The sequence below is a fragment of the Boleophthalmus pectinirostris genome, unplaced genomic scaffold (assembly GCF_026225935.1).
Source record: "Boleophthalmus pectinirostris isolate CB_2022bp ecotype Guang Dong unplaced genomic scaffold, ASM2622593v1 HiC_scaffold_13, whole genome shotgun sequence".
NCBI classification, from domain to species: Eukaryota; Metazoa; Chordata; class Actinopteri; order Gobiiformes; family Gobiidae; genus Boleophthalmus; species Boleophthalmus pectinirostris.
Genome location: NW_026571036.1, coordinates 24,578,263 through 24,592,417, shown reverse-complemented (window position 1 = coordinate 24,592,417; position 14,155 = coordinate 24,578,263). Strand labels below are relative to the sequence as shown.

The 14,155-nt window shown below is 40.6% G+C and overlaps 1 protein-coding gene across 2 annotated transcripts; it reads left to right on the top strand.

The window, feature by feature from the left end:
• The first annotated feature begins 4,090 nt into the window (after positions 1–4,090).
• Positions 4,091–11,921, top strand: LOC110173896 (uncharacterized). 2 transcript variants are annotated; one of them, XM_055149474.1, is made up of 8 exons: positions 4,091–4,236; positions 5,205–5,285; positions 5,391–5,543; positions 7,246–7,515; positions 7,909–8,073; positions 10,302–10,391; positions 10,821–10,849; positions 11,237–11,921. In XM_055149474.1, exons 1-8 carry the CDS (start codon positions 4,188–4,190, stop codon positions 11,324–11,326), a joined length of 927 nt encoding a protein of 308 aa, XP_055005449.1. In that variant the 5' UTR covers positions 4,091–4,187; the 3' UTR covers positions 11,327–11,921. The 2 variants fall into 2 exon arrangements, with proteins under 2 accessions (XP_055005449.1, XP_055005448.1); XM_055149473.1 differs by having other exon boundaries at positions 5,205–5,543.
• The last annotated feature ends 2,234 nt before the right edge of the window (positions 11,922–14,155 follow it).

Sequence of the window (14,155 nt, the reverse complement as noted above, 5' to 3'; positions counted from 1 at the left end):
ATCAAACCATTACAAAATAACATTAATAAGAGCGTTATTTTACAATTATATTCAACACCCCCACTCGCTCTTCTGTCACTAGGCTACATGGAGAAACTAACAGAATGAGGCTTTTATATTGTCTTAAAGTAACACATTTAAATACCAAATATGTCCACATCTCCCTTGAAAACTTTCTTAACTTGAGCTTAGTAGCAGACTTTGTCTGCATTCACATATTATTTTATAATCTAAGCAAATTTAGGTTATTATTGCCACACAGTTAGCACACCCAATTCACCCAATTCACCCAATCCAACTCTGTGACATTGGACCATGTACATCTTCACCGGTCAATGGATGTTAGTGCCAGGTCATGCCTGCCTCGCTCATCGGAGGAGACAGCCATGACACGGGGGATATAAGAGGACTGACCTCTGACCTATGGAAGATGTGAAATCATGCCTGTTACCATGATATTGAATCTTAGGAAACAGACTTGCATAAAGTTTAGACAAAGTCTCTGACAGAGGTTAACTTTGAGACACTCTACCCTTCCCCCATGTGTCTGAACCTCCCTGTCTCGGACCTGTCACCCAAGTCAAGATACACTGACTTGTGTTCATGCACTCCCTGAATGAAAGACCCTTTCAAGGATTAAAGATCATTTTCCAAACTAAATTTTCTATAAAGCTATTGATAAATCAATTCACTGAAGTGAGTTCACAGACTATAATCGACAAATAAAAGACACTGAGATTTTGATGGAACAATCTCTTAATCTTAAACCAATTCTCCAGAGAAAGAAAGGAATGAAATTCAATTCATTCAATGAACTATGGCCAGTGTGTTTTACTACTGATTTGTAAATGTCATGTGAATAGTGTAATATGAGAGTTGTCACAACACTCCTCACACAAAGTCACATTCCTCACATCATAACTCACACAACTACACACCTCATTGGTCAGTTTTTCCCGTTTATCTTATTTGAGACAAGGAAGACAGACCTCAGCCAGTTCTGACCAGTTCGTTCAGATCTCAGTTCAGCAGAAGAAGATTGCAGAAGCAGTTCAGCTCAGAATGGTCAAGATGTAGTAGAGCCGAACAAGAGGGACAACGCCCAAGTCCACGCTCCTGGGTTGTATGTGCACTGTCACAGAATGACTTACTTTATCAATTTAGACTCAACATAGAACTTTAGATAAACCTTAAAGTTGTGTCTAATCTCAGATCTCTAGACACCAGTTTAGAGCGACCTCCACTCATTTACATATTTGATATTTAAATGTTTCTGTTTAACTTGGTCAATAAATATTCATAAACCACTGTTTGCTTTGGTGAATAGTGATGTCATTTCCAGTGATGTCATTTCAAAATATACAGGTCACTGATATGGACAAGAATTTACGAACCTTCAGATCAGTTGTTTAATTCATTATTAATTGGTAATAATTGGTAGGTAATTGATTAAACTGGATTGGTAATATTTCTCAACATTTGTTGGGTGGTGCCCCGAATTTACTTCTAGTCAGAGCTGAACACTCACAAAGGCCACGTGAGTGCAGCTTTAACTTAGAACTCCTAAATTCCGACCTGTAACATCAGTTACTCCCTACATCTCATGGTATCACACTGTGTGCCCATGTAGATTTCACACTACATATTTTGGCACCCCGGTGTGGGGCCATGTTATGACCCAGCTCGTTGGGTGAGGGAAGTAACAAAAACAAAAATCAAGATGTAAAATGGAATAAATTAAATAATGTTTAATTAACAGGAATGTTAAAGGTAAATTAACAAAACAGACTAAAATATACAGAAAACAACCTAAACTAAGAAACAGAGCAACAGAATAAACAGTGTTTTGTGCCACAAAAGGGGTCACGCAGGCTTACACAAAATGAGTGGTAAAATTTAGGGACACACGAAACCAAAACACAAGTTCCCCAAATCAAAAAAGGCATAAAACAGAACTAAACTAAACACACAAACACAAAATGGCAGACTGGCCCCCCAGGCCAGCAGCCCCGAGCAGGTGCTGGTAATCTTCTTAAATAGGGGGAGGTGGCTGCAGGTGAGGTGGGCATCGACCTGCTCCACCAATCACAGACCAGGGCTCCTGCAGCAGGAATCAAGAGAACTCTGCCAAAATCACACAAACAAATTAGAACTAAGGCCTGGGGCAGTAACAGCCACACATATATATATATATATATATATATATATATATATATATATATATATATATACATATATATATATACATACATACATACATGCACACGCACATGCGCACACACACACACACACACACACACATACATACATACATACAGTCCCTGACAAAAGTCTTGTCACTTATCCATTTTGTAGAAACAAAAGCTTATAACCTGACTTTAAATTTATCGATTGGTTTTAGAAATGTGTCATATGAAAGCTAAAACCCTCCCAAATTATGCTCAATATACTAAAATAAATTTGTTTAACTGAAGAAAGATTGATCATTTAATAAACACAGAAAGGTCAGATTTTGGCAAGACAAAAGTCTTGTCGCCTTGTCATATGATGCACCCAATCCTAGATTACAGCCTCACCTGTGATCAGTTACTGATCAATCAATTAGTGGGTGTGTATAAAAAGAACCCCAGCACACCAGACCTTCACATCAACTGCAACTTGACCTCTGACAACATGCCTAAGATCCACCCTGAGACCAAAGCGTTAATTATCAAAAGGACTGAAGACCAGATCCACTGCTGAGGTGGTGACACCTTCAATGTGTCTCAGCGTCAAGTACAAAGAATAAGAAAAAGATCTGAAATGACTGGAGATGTTTTTGACAAGCCCAGGTCCGGCAGACCCCGCAAGACAACTGCTCGGGAGGACCGTTTGTTGATTCAAAAATCCAAGGCCAGCCCCTTTTCCACTGCAGCAGACTCCACCAGGCCCGGTCACCTCAAGTCCCTGTGTCAACCACAACAGTTTGTAGAATTCTGTCTCGAAATGGCCTCCATGGTCGAATCAGTGCACAGAAACCAGCACTAAACAAAAGGCAATTAAAAAACCGAGTGGCATTTGCCAAGGCCCACAGCCTGCTAAAAGGATGGACACTGGAAAAGTGGCAGAAGGTGGATTTCTCAGATGAATCCTCGGTTGAATTACATCACAGCTACCGCAAATATTGCAGGAGACCTACTGGAGCCACATGGATCCAAGATTCACCCAGAAAACAGTTAAGTTTGGTGGCGGAAAAATCCTGGTCTGGGGTTACATCCAGTATGGGGGTGTGCGAGACATTTGCAGGGTGGAAGGCAAATATCAATAACCTAAAATATCAAGAAGTATTAGCTCCTCTTACATTCCCAACCATAAAAGGGGTCAAATTTTGCAGCAGGATGGTGCTCCATCGCATACTTCTATCTCTACATCAAAGTTTCTCAAGGTGAAGAAGATCAAGGTGGTCCAGGATTGGCCAGCCCAGTCACCAGACATGAACATCATTGAGCATGTCTGGGGTAGAATGAAAGAGGAAGCATGGAAGGCAAAACCAAAGAATCTTGATGGGAGGCATGTAAGACGCTTTCTTTGCTATTCCTGATGACTTCATCAACAAATTGTATGAATCATTGTCGAACCACATGGATGCAGTCCTTCAAGCTCATGGAAGTCATACAAGATATTCAATATGGATCTCACAGCACCACTACTTAATTCACTGACATTATGCAACATATTTTGGTATTTGAAGTAAATTATTTGTTCAATTTTCTGTAGGCGACAAAACTTTTGTCTTGCCAAAATCTGACCTTTCTGTGTTCATTAAATGATCAATCTTTCTTCAGTGAAGCAAATTATTTTAGTATATTGAGCATAATTTGGGAGGGTTTTAGCTTTCATATGAGACATTTCTAAAACCAATCGATAAATTTAAAGTCAGGTTATGAGCTTTTGTTACACATACAGCCCTCACAAGTACACACATGACACACACACAAAACTGTAAAACATAAAAGTGTGTTTTTGAGGAAGATGTCAGAAGAACAAGCTCACGCACAGTTTCACAAAAGACACAGGATGTGGGGAAAAGCAGAAGTACAGCAATCACAGCTAAAGGGTTTTCTTTTTAGGACAGTTCAAACACACAAAGGACACACAGGGAGAGGGGACACACAGAGGACACACAAAGGACACAAACAGAAGAGGCGATGGCTGAGTTCACAGCAGGGGTCCTGCTCCTGACAGTTTTTGTTGCAGGTAAGACATGAGTTTTATTTTTTGCTTCCAGATTAATTTAAATCCTGTAAATTCATTGATTACTTAGTTTTTGTTTTGGTTCTGGTTTAGACCTGGTTTAGTCCTGATAACAAATATGATTTTATTTTGTATTACATAAACATAGAAGAAACTAAATGAGTCCAGCTGTGATGGTGGAGCAGTAACTATTATTCTACTGCTCTAATGATATTATTGCATTGCCTTAGTGTCTGAAGAAGCACACTGAATTTTTATTTCACCGCCTCCGTCATTTAAAACCCTCACGCTCTCCTTGGGGTCACACTGACCCGAAGACCTTTTTTTTTCCTTCCCGCTCTCTTTGGGGCGGGTCAATCAGACCTAAAAATTTATTTTCTCGCCTGGCAAGAATTTATTATCTGATTGACCTGCCCCAAGACAGCGGGAAGGAAAAAAAAATTCTTCGGGTCTATATGACCCTGAGGAGAGCGTGAGGGAGGGAACTTATTAAACCACACCTCATTGCCAACTGGAAACAAGAACAGTTTTACAACTGGAAGTAGCATTTGCTAACATGCACAGGGTCTATTAAGTTACTGAAGTATTCAGTAATATGACGCACACTGATGTTATTACACACACATTTCTGAAAGACGCTCAGTGTCTAAACAACTTCTCATGATGACAAAATTGATCCGATCAAGATGAAAGTCACACACGTATAAAAACCTGTAAAACACAAGTGTATGTGAAGTGTCATGACAACAACCACCACAGCCAAAGTCCTTGTGATGGAATTGGATGTGTTTTCATGTTGTGAAGAAAATACTCTTATCATATGAATGATCATAATTTCTGCAAAAACCTTACCATGGTTAGAGGAGTAGAGGAGGTCATTTTCTCCTGTGACAGTTTCAGAGCAGGACAGGAGGGTCAGTGGGGCCTGGAGTTTTTACTGCTGCTCACTTCCTTTGGTTCTGTCTCCACAGAATGGGCTCAATCTCTGATTGTGTTTGTGAGAGAAGGAGAAGAGGCAATTATCACGTGTCCAGATGTTCCACCAGGACACAGTCAGTGCAATAAGACCTCATGGCAGTTTATTTCAGCCTTTGGAGGATTTGCAGGGCATCTGGTTTTTCTGGGACAGATCAGCTCTGATGTCTCCCATCTCCCAGGCATGTCTGAGCGTCTCACACTGACAGAACAGTGTGGTCTGAAGATCCAAGATGTCCGCCCTCAGGAGGCTGGACTCTTCCACTGTCGGCTGTACCAAACACCAGGAGGAGCACCCATCGCTCAGGCTTCAGTTCCTCTGTCTATAGTCTCATGTGAGTGTTCTATCATCATGTTTTTATTTCTCTCATTATTGTGGCATTGAAATTAACACTGGACATTTCTCCTCAGGAAAAGTATGAAATTAAATTTATTAATATGATAATAATAATAATAATAATAAGTCAGAAAATCAGTGTTTGCATTTGCCCAGATGTCTTTATAGCGGCCATATTGGATTTTGAAAAAATGTCTGCCAAATATCTCTTTTTGGAATAGCTCAGCCTTTGAATAAGTTGAAATGTTGATTTTAACTGCTAAACCCACATTTTCAGGGTCAGGGAATCAAATGGTGCTAGTTACAAAGCTGTAAGACCTACCCACATTAACCCTTAGATGCATAAGTGGGTAAAAAATGACCCGGTTTGGTTGTTTTCTTGCAATTTCATTGTAATATTTGCATGTAATACTCCATGTTCCTCCAAAAAACATGTTTTTTTAATTATCCTGTTGAAATACTTGAAAGTGATGATGATAATGATGATGTATAGAAAATGTCTAATAAAAAGGTTGCACAATCATATCGTGTCTAAATGTGTGTGTTTACATCCAACATACACATTTTATGTTAGCTACTTTTAAACTCTGAGTTATCTGACCAACTGCATGTGATGTTTATAGTTTGTTTTACCCATATTGTTGAAGTATTTCAACAGGATAATAAAAAAAACAAAAAAACATCTTTTTTGGAGGAACATGGAGTATTACATGCAAATATCACAATGAAATTGCAAAGAAAACAACCAAATCAGGTCATTTTTGACCAACTTATGCATCTAAGGGTTAATGTGGGTAGGTCTTACAGCTTGTAACTAGCACCATTTGATTCCCTGACCCTGAAAATGTGGATTTAGCAGTTAAAATCAACATTTCAACTTATTCAGAGGCTGAGATATTCTAAAAAGAGTTTTTTGGCGGCCATTTAAAAAAAAATCAGTATGGCCGTGTGGGTTTTTCGGAAGGTTCAATGCGTGTCCTAAAAAGAAGCACAGGAGATGGAGCATCCGAGAAAACAGGCCACTTTATTTCAGCATTTCCATTGAGTGAGATTCAAGTTGATTACCAAGTACAACTGCCACCCCGGAACGACGCCTGACAAACTCAAAATCAGGGGTAGCTTTATACTACATCTTGACAAAACATTAACTTGTTGATTCAGCATATACAGCAAGAAAATGAACAATACTGCTGACCCAGTACACCTTATCATGGGTGGGACCATGTCACGGGGACCACATATGTCAGTTTTGCTGCTTCATGGCATCTCAAAGTCCAAAAACATATTCTTTATGCAAGAAAAACATGTTATGTAAACCTATAGATATCACACGTGTGTTTTTCCACCCTGCTGTCATTCTAAAGTCCATAATGTTAGGTGAATTAGCATGATCAGCACATAATTTCCCACAGCCGCCATAAAGACATCTGAACAAATGCAAACATTGATTTTCTGACTCCATATACTATAACCTTTCCAAAAATATATAGGTTAGCAAATCCCCAAAAAATCCCATAAAAGTATATAAGGAACCAGACTATACATAGAACTGAAGTGTGTTGTTGAACTGAACATAGTCTCTTCAGTGAAAAAGAGTCTTATTTGTGGGCACTGCATATTAATCAGTTATTTATACTAAAAGTCCAACAGTCTGATGAATACTGACCATGGGAGAGTTCTGAGGTCTGTGTGTGTTTCAGTGACTGAAGAAGTAGAGGAGCAGAGGGTGAAGCTCATTTGTGCCGTCTCCTCTCGCTATGGAGACACTGTGAAATGGCTGTACAGGGGGAGAAATATGAACAAGAGCAGTCCAGAGATCATCACATCAATAAACATCACAACTGTGTGGCGTGGGTCCATCCTCACTGTTCCTAAAGGACATTTCCTTCTCCAGGAGAAACATCTGCTCAAATGTGAAGTGACTCTTAGAGATAAGACTGAGGAGTTCATCTTCAAACCAAAGAGCGCAGGTGAGAACAAGAGGAACATCAGGGACACTCAGGGAGGGCATTTGACACACAGGGAGGGCATCTGACACACAGAGATACAGGAGGATGGGAGAGCATCTGATATAAGATCAAACAAACAAACTCGCTCCTCAGACAGCCTCTGAGGACAGAACGTCTCTGGGGTCAAAGGTAACATGTGGTTCAGTGCTAATTTAAATCTGGTTCAGTAAGCAATTTCTCCTGTGAATCAATAAGGTTTATCTAAGTCTAAGTCCTGGTTCAGACCTGGTTCAGTCCTGGTTCCATCCTGGATCAGGTGTCAAACAGCCCAGGTGAGACCAGGATCGGGTTCTGACCTGGTTCTCCTGAGCTCAAGTTTGATGGTTTTTTGATGGAATCTATGTGTCTCCACAGATAGTGTTCTCCTCACAGAGGGTCCAGGCGTGCTCTCCACAGAGGGTCCAGGCGTGCTCTCCACAGAGGGTCCAGGCGTGCTCTCCACAGAGGGTCCAGGCGTGCTCTCCACAGAGGGTCCAGGCGTGCTCTCCACAGAGGGTCCAGGCGTGCTCACAGGCACTGGTAGGTCCACCTACAGAAGGTCTGAAGGACAGAAGAGGCACACCGCTTTTCTGTAACCTCAGATACATGCTTAGCCTTTTAGTCTTAGTCTCAGGGACATTACTTTGACACAGTAGCTCACACATGACAAGCTATTATAATAAGTATACTAAGAGTAAACAATATCAATGGTAATAGCAAAAAGATAATGAGACTAGTGTCAAATAAGTCGTAATTATATAAATGTATATATACAACTGGATGCTTCCCCAGTGAAAGTTATGAACATTTTTAAAAGAAAAGATTCATGAATGAGGCCCAGTATTCTCACAGAGCCTTTAGCACTGTCCAGGTGTGAGGAGCCCGCTGCAGAAGATCACAGCATCATCCACACTAATATGGGCCTTATAGCCAAATTGTAGAGGATCCAGGGATGGATCCACCAGGGGTGAAGAAAAATTCAGGTGGGAGCAGAGGTGATGGGCTGATGAATGGCCATCTGAGGGGTCTGTGGTGAGGTTTGGATTGGGAGTCTGGGAGGTGTAGAGACAGAGATGTAGGAGTGTGGATTTATTGGAGTTTTACTTCCATCTTCCTCCTGTAGTCTTCTTGTCCTTGCCTGAGCTGGGCCTTCAGCTGTCCTTGTATCTTCTTCCCCTTGTCCTTGTCACCAGAGCTGAAGGCCAGCTTCTTGTTGAGGAGATCCTTCAGCTGGCTGGTGATCCAGGGCTTGTTGTTGGGGTAACAGTGGACAGTGCGTGTGGGGATGGCTGTATCCTCATAGAAGTTGATGTAATCCATTATACTGTCCGTCATGTTGTTGATGTTGTCCCCATGGGGCCGTCAGAGCTCAAAGCTCCTGAAAAGCATGGCTGGCTTCCTGACTTCACTTCCTTACAGACTTAGTAGTTAGAGGCTGTCTCTTCACTGCAGGGACATACTGAGGCATTAACAGGACGTGATGTTGGTCTGATCATCCCAGTGAGGGCAGGGCTGTGGCACTGTGTGCCTCCTTACAATTGGCACACAGCAAGTCAGAGTCCTACTGTCTCAAATTTTACAATCCACACACTGGTGAAGTGTGGCTCAAACAAGGAGGCATGGTTGAAGTCACCAGAAATCAGAAGAAGGGCCTCTGAGTGTTATAACAGCAGTGTGTATCCTGTCACAGACAGCATCTTCATCCGCTGAGGTCGTCTTCTTCTTCCTCTTCTTCTTCTTCTTCCTCCTCTTCCTCCTCCTCCGCAGGCTTGAATTTCCTTTTTCACTGTTTCATTTTTGCTCCAGTAGATCATCCTCCGTAGTTCCACAGTAAGTATTTTTATTCATATAGCACATTCCACAGACTTCTGTCACAAAGACGCTTCACAGAGCATTATTCAGCATTATTCATTCACTCTACACCTGGTGATGGTAAACTACTATTGTAGCCACAGCTGCCCTGAGACAGACTGACAGAAACACAGGAATGTCAGGCTTAACTCTAAACAACACTGGGCACAGTGAAAGAAAGACAGCTAAAAAGAAGAAAAAAAGATATACACCCAGAAAACATGGTGAGTGTTTAAGTGAATGAATCAAGTAAATAAAATTTAAATAAAATCTTAAAGTGCAAGAATTTAAAAAGGAAAAAGTAGGTGTTTTCAGGAAATTTTCAAGAGCTGCTGTGACCCTGCTGCCTCTCTCTGAGGCGTTCAGGGTGACTGCTCCTCTCACATAATAACAATATCATTCAGTTAATTTTAATCAAATAAAAGAACTTTCTAAATATGGTGATGTCATAGTTTCAGACAGAGGGTCACACTATGGGAGCTTCACTCTTTTTAAAGAATTCTCCAAACTTGGATCAGCTCCACAAACTTGTCTTATTAATTTTCTGGCTTAAAGTCCTTTCACCTGACAACAGTCACGTCTTTCGGCACCACTTTGGTTCATTTCTCCTAACAGAGAAGACCGGGACTAAACCAGGACTGAACCAGGACTAAACTAGGACTGAACAAGGACTAAACTGTACTAAACCTTTAGTTTATTTTTCCTGACAGAGAAGATCTTGAAATTTGTGCCAGTTTTTGTTTCTTATGGATAGGTCCAGTAATTACAGAGATATGAACCAGAAACCAGGTCACACATCTGCCCTGAATCTACTGACCTGCAGAGCACCTGAGAACTCTTACCTGTCCCAGCTCAGGTGACCATGACCATGACCTATGACCTTCTTAAGTGACCATGACCTTTGACCTTCTCCTCAGGTGAGCTGGTGAGACACGTGGTGCTTAGTCTGCTCCTCTCTGCTCTGCTCCTCAGTGTCACTGTGGTTCTCGTCTGCACCAGGATCCAAGGTACAGTCTTGATTTAGACCTGGTTTAGATCTGGTTTAGTCCTAGGTTAGACCTGGTTTTATCTCGATTTACACCTGGTTTATTTCTGGTTTAGTCCTGTATTAATCCTGGTTTAGTCCTGAATCAGTACTATTTGCTTACGAGCTGTGTGAACTACCGTAGGGTCGTTATGTTACGATACTAAAATATCAAACTGGAGTTCAAGACTAAGGAACAGACTCAATACTGATTCTGATACCACGCTGATAATAAAACGCTCTTTCTTTAGACAATAGGTGATTTTCAACATTAAATGGTAGTACTTTTCTATTCCCATGTGGCCCCAGTGGTCCAGGTAGGTTCCATAGTGGTGGGTCCAAGCGCACATAGACTATGTGCTTGTTCTGACCCAGCTCAAGATCATTCTTTATCACTTTTTGTGTGTTTCAGGGAGGAAAACTCAGACGGATCGGACCAGAGTAAGAATGAGACATGAGGGCATCTGACACACGGGGAGGGCATCTGACACACTGGGAGGACACCTGACACACGGGGAGGGCACCTGACACACTAGGAGGGCACCTGACACACTAAGAGGGCACCTGACACACTAGGAGGGCACCTGACACACTAGGAGGGCACCTGACACACTGGGAGGACACTGACACACTAGGAGGGCACCTGACACACTAAGGAGGGCACCTGACACACTAGGAGGGCACCTGACACACTAGGAGGGCACCTGACACACGGGGAGGGCACCTGACACACTGGAAGGACACCTGACACACGGGGAGGGCACCTGACACACGGGGAGAGCATCTGACACACGGGGAGAGCATCTGACACATGTGTGTGATTGACAGGTGGGCACAGTTGTTTATGAGAACATCGGAGAACCTTCCGTCAGGATCAGAATGCACGCCGCTCCCCCTGCTGCTCCACAGGCCCAATGATGAGTCCTGGTCCAGTCCTGATTCAGATTTGGTTTAGATCTGGTTCAGACCTGGTTCAGAGCCACGTCTGAATCTTTAAAGAGCGGGTATTCTGCATTTATTTTTATTTATTACATTTTTTGTACTTTTCTCCCATGTTCGAATGTCATTAAAACCACGTCAGAAGAGGTTTTAGATGTCATCCATGCATATTTGAGAAATCTAGTGATCTCTCCTGGGCCCTTTTCGAACCCTCCTTACAATTAGCAGTACGAGCCTGTACATGACTCCACCCACAAGCCTACGTCACGCATGTTAATACGTTGTTTTGGGTGAATACAGCATTTTTAAAACAATAAAAGGGAACTGTGATGTAAATATGTTATATGTTAATACCCCATAGAAGTAAATACCCCCTCTTTAAACTGTGCGCTTCATCTTTTACATGATTATATTGTAATTGGCTTGATTTTGTGTCTTGTGTTGTGAAAGTACTGTTTATAATGTAACTGTTGTTGTATGTGATGGTTCTGTGGTGAGTTACTGGTCAGTTGGAGACAGGTCAACTCACTGAGAAATACAAAGTAGAAATAAAATACACTGTTGTGAACCTTCAGAGCTCCTCCAGTTGTTATCGCAGGATTCACCTCCAAATCCTACACAGTGGTCAGATGAGAACTCCCATGCAGGGCCGTGCGTGGACCACAATGCACCAACTTGATCGTAGTTTCAGAGAGTGTGGATTATTGTTGCACATCGGAATAAACACGTTATAATAACTACACCTTATTTAGCCTTAATAAAGCATGAATAAAGACTTAATTAATAATGATTCACGCTTAGTAAATGTTTAATAAAGGATAATTTGTCTTCACTTTAGAAAAGCTCTCCAAAAAGACTTAATTAACAGATAACAGCTGCTTGAATTATCATTGCATTGCATTATTAGTAAATCATTCTCTCATAGTTTACTAATGATTAATAAATGCTCAAATGGTTAGTTCATGAGTAATTAAGTATGAAATAATTATGAGTAACTATTTACAGCACAGCAAATTAAGTGCAAGTGCGAATTAAGGTAGTAATTAAGTAGTTGCTAAGCATGAATCATTCTTAAGTCTTTGTTCATGCTTTATTAAAGCTAAATAAGGTGTAGTTATTATAAAGTGTTACCCACGTTATCAAAGGGAGAAGAACGCCTGAGCCTTTTACCAGATTTACAAAGCTCCAGATTAACACAGAAATGGAATTCTGACTGATTAAGCTATGAATGTAATTTCACACTGATATATGCATTTTTTTTTTTTTTTATTTGGTTTAATCCGAATGATTAAACCATAGTCTCATAATGATTGAATTACTGTAAGTTTGTGTGTTGTTGATTAGCATTAAATCGTGTATATGAGAGAGGAGATTGAAGAGAAACCATCCCAAATGCTTTTTGCTTAACTCTGTTCATATGTTTAATGGATTTGAAAAAAAATAGAAAAGTGAAAAGTAAAACAGATGTCCAGATATTGCAGACTTAAGGTCAAATCTCTTTAAACATGAGTGACCCTTCTCTGGTGTAGCTGTGATTTTAATCTGATTAGTTTTAAATCTGCAATTTCCTTTAATAATAATAATTTTAAAAAACAACTCCAACAGTGGACTTGGTGCATTTGTTACCCCTTATCCAGCTCTGCCAACATGATGTCCCTGTCAGGTTTAGTCACGTGGTGCAGGGGCTCTGCAACCGCCATGTTGGGACTGGACACAGAACATTCTCCCATAAGAAGCAATTAAGCTTTTCCACAGATTTTTGATTTTGTATCAACAGACACTAGTATATGTTTTATATCACAGTGTTGGTTTGGGTTTTTAAAGTTAATAAAGTTTCACCATAGTAAATGCACAGAGCTGTGAAAAACAGTCAAACTCTTTAAGCAAATCATTTATGAATGATGAGGACTGAAACAGTGATAATAGTTCCATCTTGTCCCTAGAATTTCAAGTTCAGGTTTTAATTAAAACTAAATATATGTGTTGTAGAAGTTATGTGAAAATACAAATAGATCCAGGTGCAGACTACTAAACTTCACTTTTCTGTACAATCTGACGAAATCTCTAAAGCACTGTTTTTACTCCGTGTATCTGAGCAGACCTCCCCAACTCTGACAAAACACACCATCGTGAACTAAAGCCTCAGCCTAATCATTAGTTTGAACAATAATCATAATATTTTCAGCATTTATCGTATTATTGGTACTCTGGTGCACAAAAGACGTCCTGTCCAGTGGAGAAATCTGTTTAATGGTCTGAAAGAACCAAACAGACCCACAAACATGTCACGGCGCTGCCACGACCCAACCAACCCTCCCGGGCCATGTTCCATCACACACACACACACAACTACACATCAGCGTAGCACTGGCAACAACAGGTCAAACCCACAGCCTATGTGTTCAGGCCGAGCTTTTTCTGAGTCTTTCTGTAATGTCACATATTTGGGGTTTTTTTTGTGTTTTTTTTTTTACATTGCTTAGCATTAACTTAATAAAATTGATCAAATTGAATACTCTGCTGATAAATAAAATTGACATAATGGTTATAACCTGTACTGTAGGCCTGTTTAAGCTTAAACTATTGTAAATGTGATTAATTTGACCTGGTGCATGAACATAACATGACTGTCATGTCTGAAAGTCCGTTTAGGTTTAAACCAACTGGATTTCAGCAGTGAAACTGGCAAAGAGACTCATGTGAGGCTCATTCTGCTTTGTCTGGTGAACAAAAATACCAAAAATAGGCTTAAAATAAATAGGACATCATGTATCAGGACACAAATGTTTATGAAATTTAAAATAAAAA

Bases quoted from the DNA above. Each gene is read 5' to 3' on its own strand.
- LOC110173896 (XM_055149473.1), top strand. From the start codon at position 4,188: ATGGCTGAGTTCACAGCAGGGGTCCTGCTCCTGACAGTTTTTGTTGCA. The intron at 7,516-7,908 runs GTGAGAACAAGA...GTGTCTCCACAG, and splicing joins CTTCAAACCAAAGAGCGCAG to ATAGTGTTCTCCTCACAGAG. The intron at 10,850-11,236 runs GTAAGAATGAGA...TGTGATTGACAG, and splicing joins CTCAGACGGATCGGACCAGA to GTGGGCACAGTTGTTTATGA.